This window comes from Limulus polyphemus, unplaced genomic scaffold (genome assembly GCF_000517525.1).
Source record: "Limulus polyphemus unplaced genomic scaffold, Limulus_polyphemus-2.1.2 Scaffold2025, whole genome shotgun sequence".
NCBI classification, from domain to species: domain Eukaryota; kingdom Metazoa; phylum Arthropoda; class Merostomata; order Xiphosura; family Limulidae; genus Limulus; species Limulus polyphemus.
Genome location: NW_013667635.1, coordinates 68,856 through 69,653, shown reverse-complemented (window position 1 = coordinate 69,653; position 798 = coordinate 68,856). Strand labels below are relative to the sequence as shown.

Below are 798 nucleotides of genomic sequence, written 5' to 3'. Positions count from 1 at the left end.
ACAATAGAACTACGTATTTTGTATTTCATTGTGTGAACTTTTGAGCACAGTTACAATAGAACTACGTATTTTGTTTTATGTTTGAAAGTTGTCAGTTCAAACATCATGTTCTTTGAAAGATGTATGTAAGTATTTAACAAATAATAACAAAAACTGAATTCCTAGCTTGTGGAGCTCGAATTATTGCTGACAGACATGGAGAAATAATGTCACCAAAGTATCCACATTTTACAACCAGTTTTGCCAATTGTAACTGGATTTTGACTACATCTGATCCTGGTAGGTTTGATATTTAGAAAGATTGTAAAATACAACTTTGAAATTAAATCCTGCATATTTGTCTCGGTAAACAACTTGAGAAAGTTTCTTATAAAGTGTAATGTTTTATAAGTGCTTAATTTGATCACAAAATTAAAATGTAACAAGTTTTCAAGTTGTTAAACGTTTTGATGTCTTTTACAGACTTTTGAACTGTTGTGTTAGCAGATTTCTATATTGAAAAGTATTATTACTGAAATTGTATTTAATTTGAAATGAAATATTATCTTGATGATAAACAGTTTGATTGTTTTATTCCACCACTGGATCTTGATGATAAACAGTTTCATTGTTTTATTCTACCACTGGATCTTGAGGATAAACAGTTTGATTGTTTTATTCTACTACTTGATCTTGATGATAAACAGTTTGATTGTTTTATTCCACCACTGGATCTTGATGATAAGCTGTTTGATTGTTTTATTCTACCACTGGATCTTGAGGATGAACAGTTTGATTGTTTTATTCCACCACTGGATC

General features: G+C 29.7%; 1 protein-coding gene across 1 annotated transcript in view; it reads left to right on the top strand.

Annotated features, from left to right (window-relative positions):
• Window positions 1-798, top strand: part of LOC106465703 (cubilin-like) — a 130,003-nt gene that overhangs the window by 63,938 nt on the left and 65,267 nt on the right. The window contains exon 34 of the mRNA XM_022393625.1: window positions 166-279. Coding sequence (XP_022249333.1) covers window positions 166-279 — 114 coding nt within the window. The remainder of the gene's footprint in view (window positions 1-165; window positions 280-798) is intronic.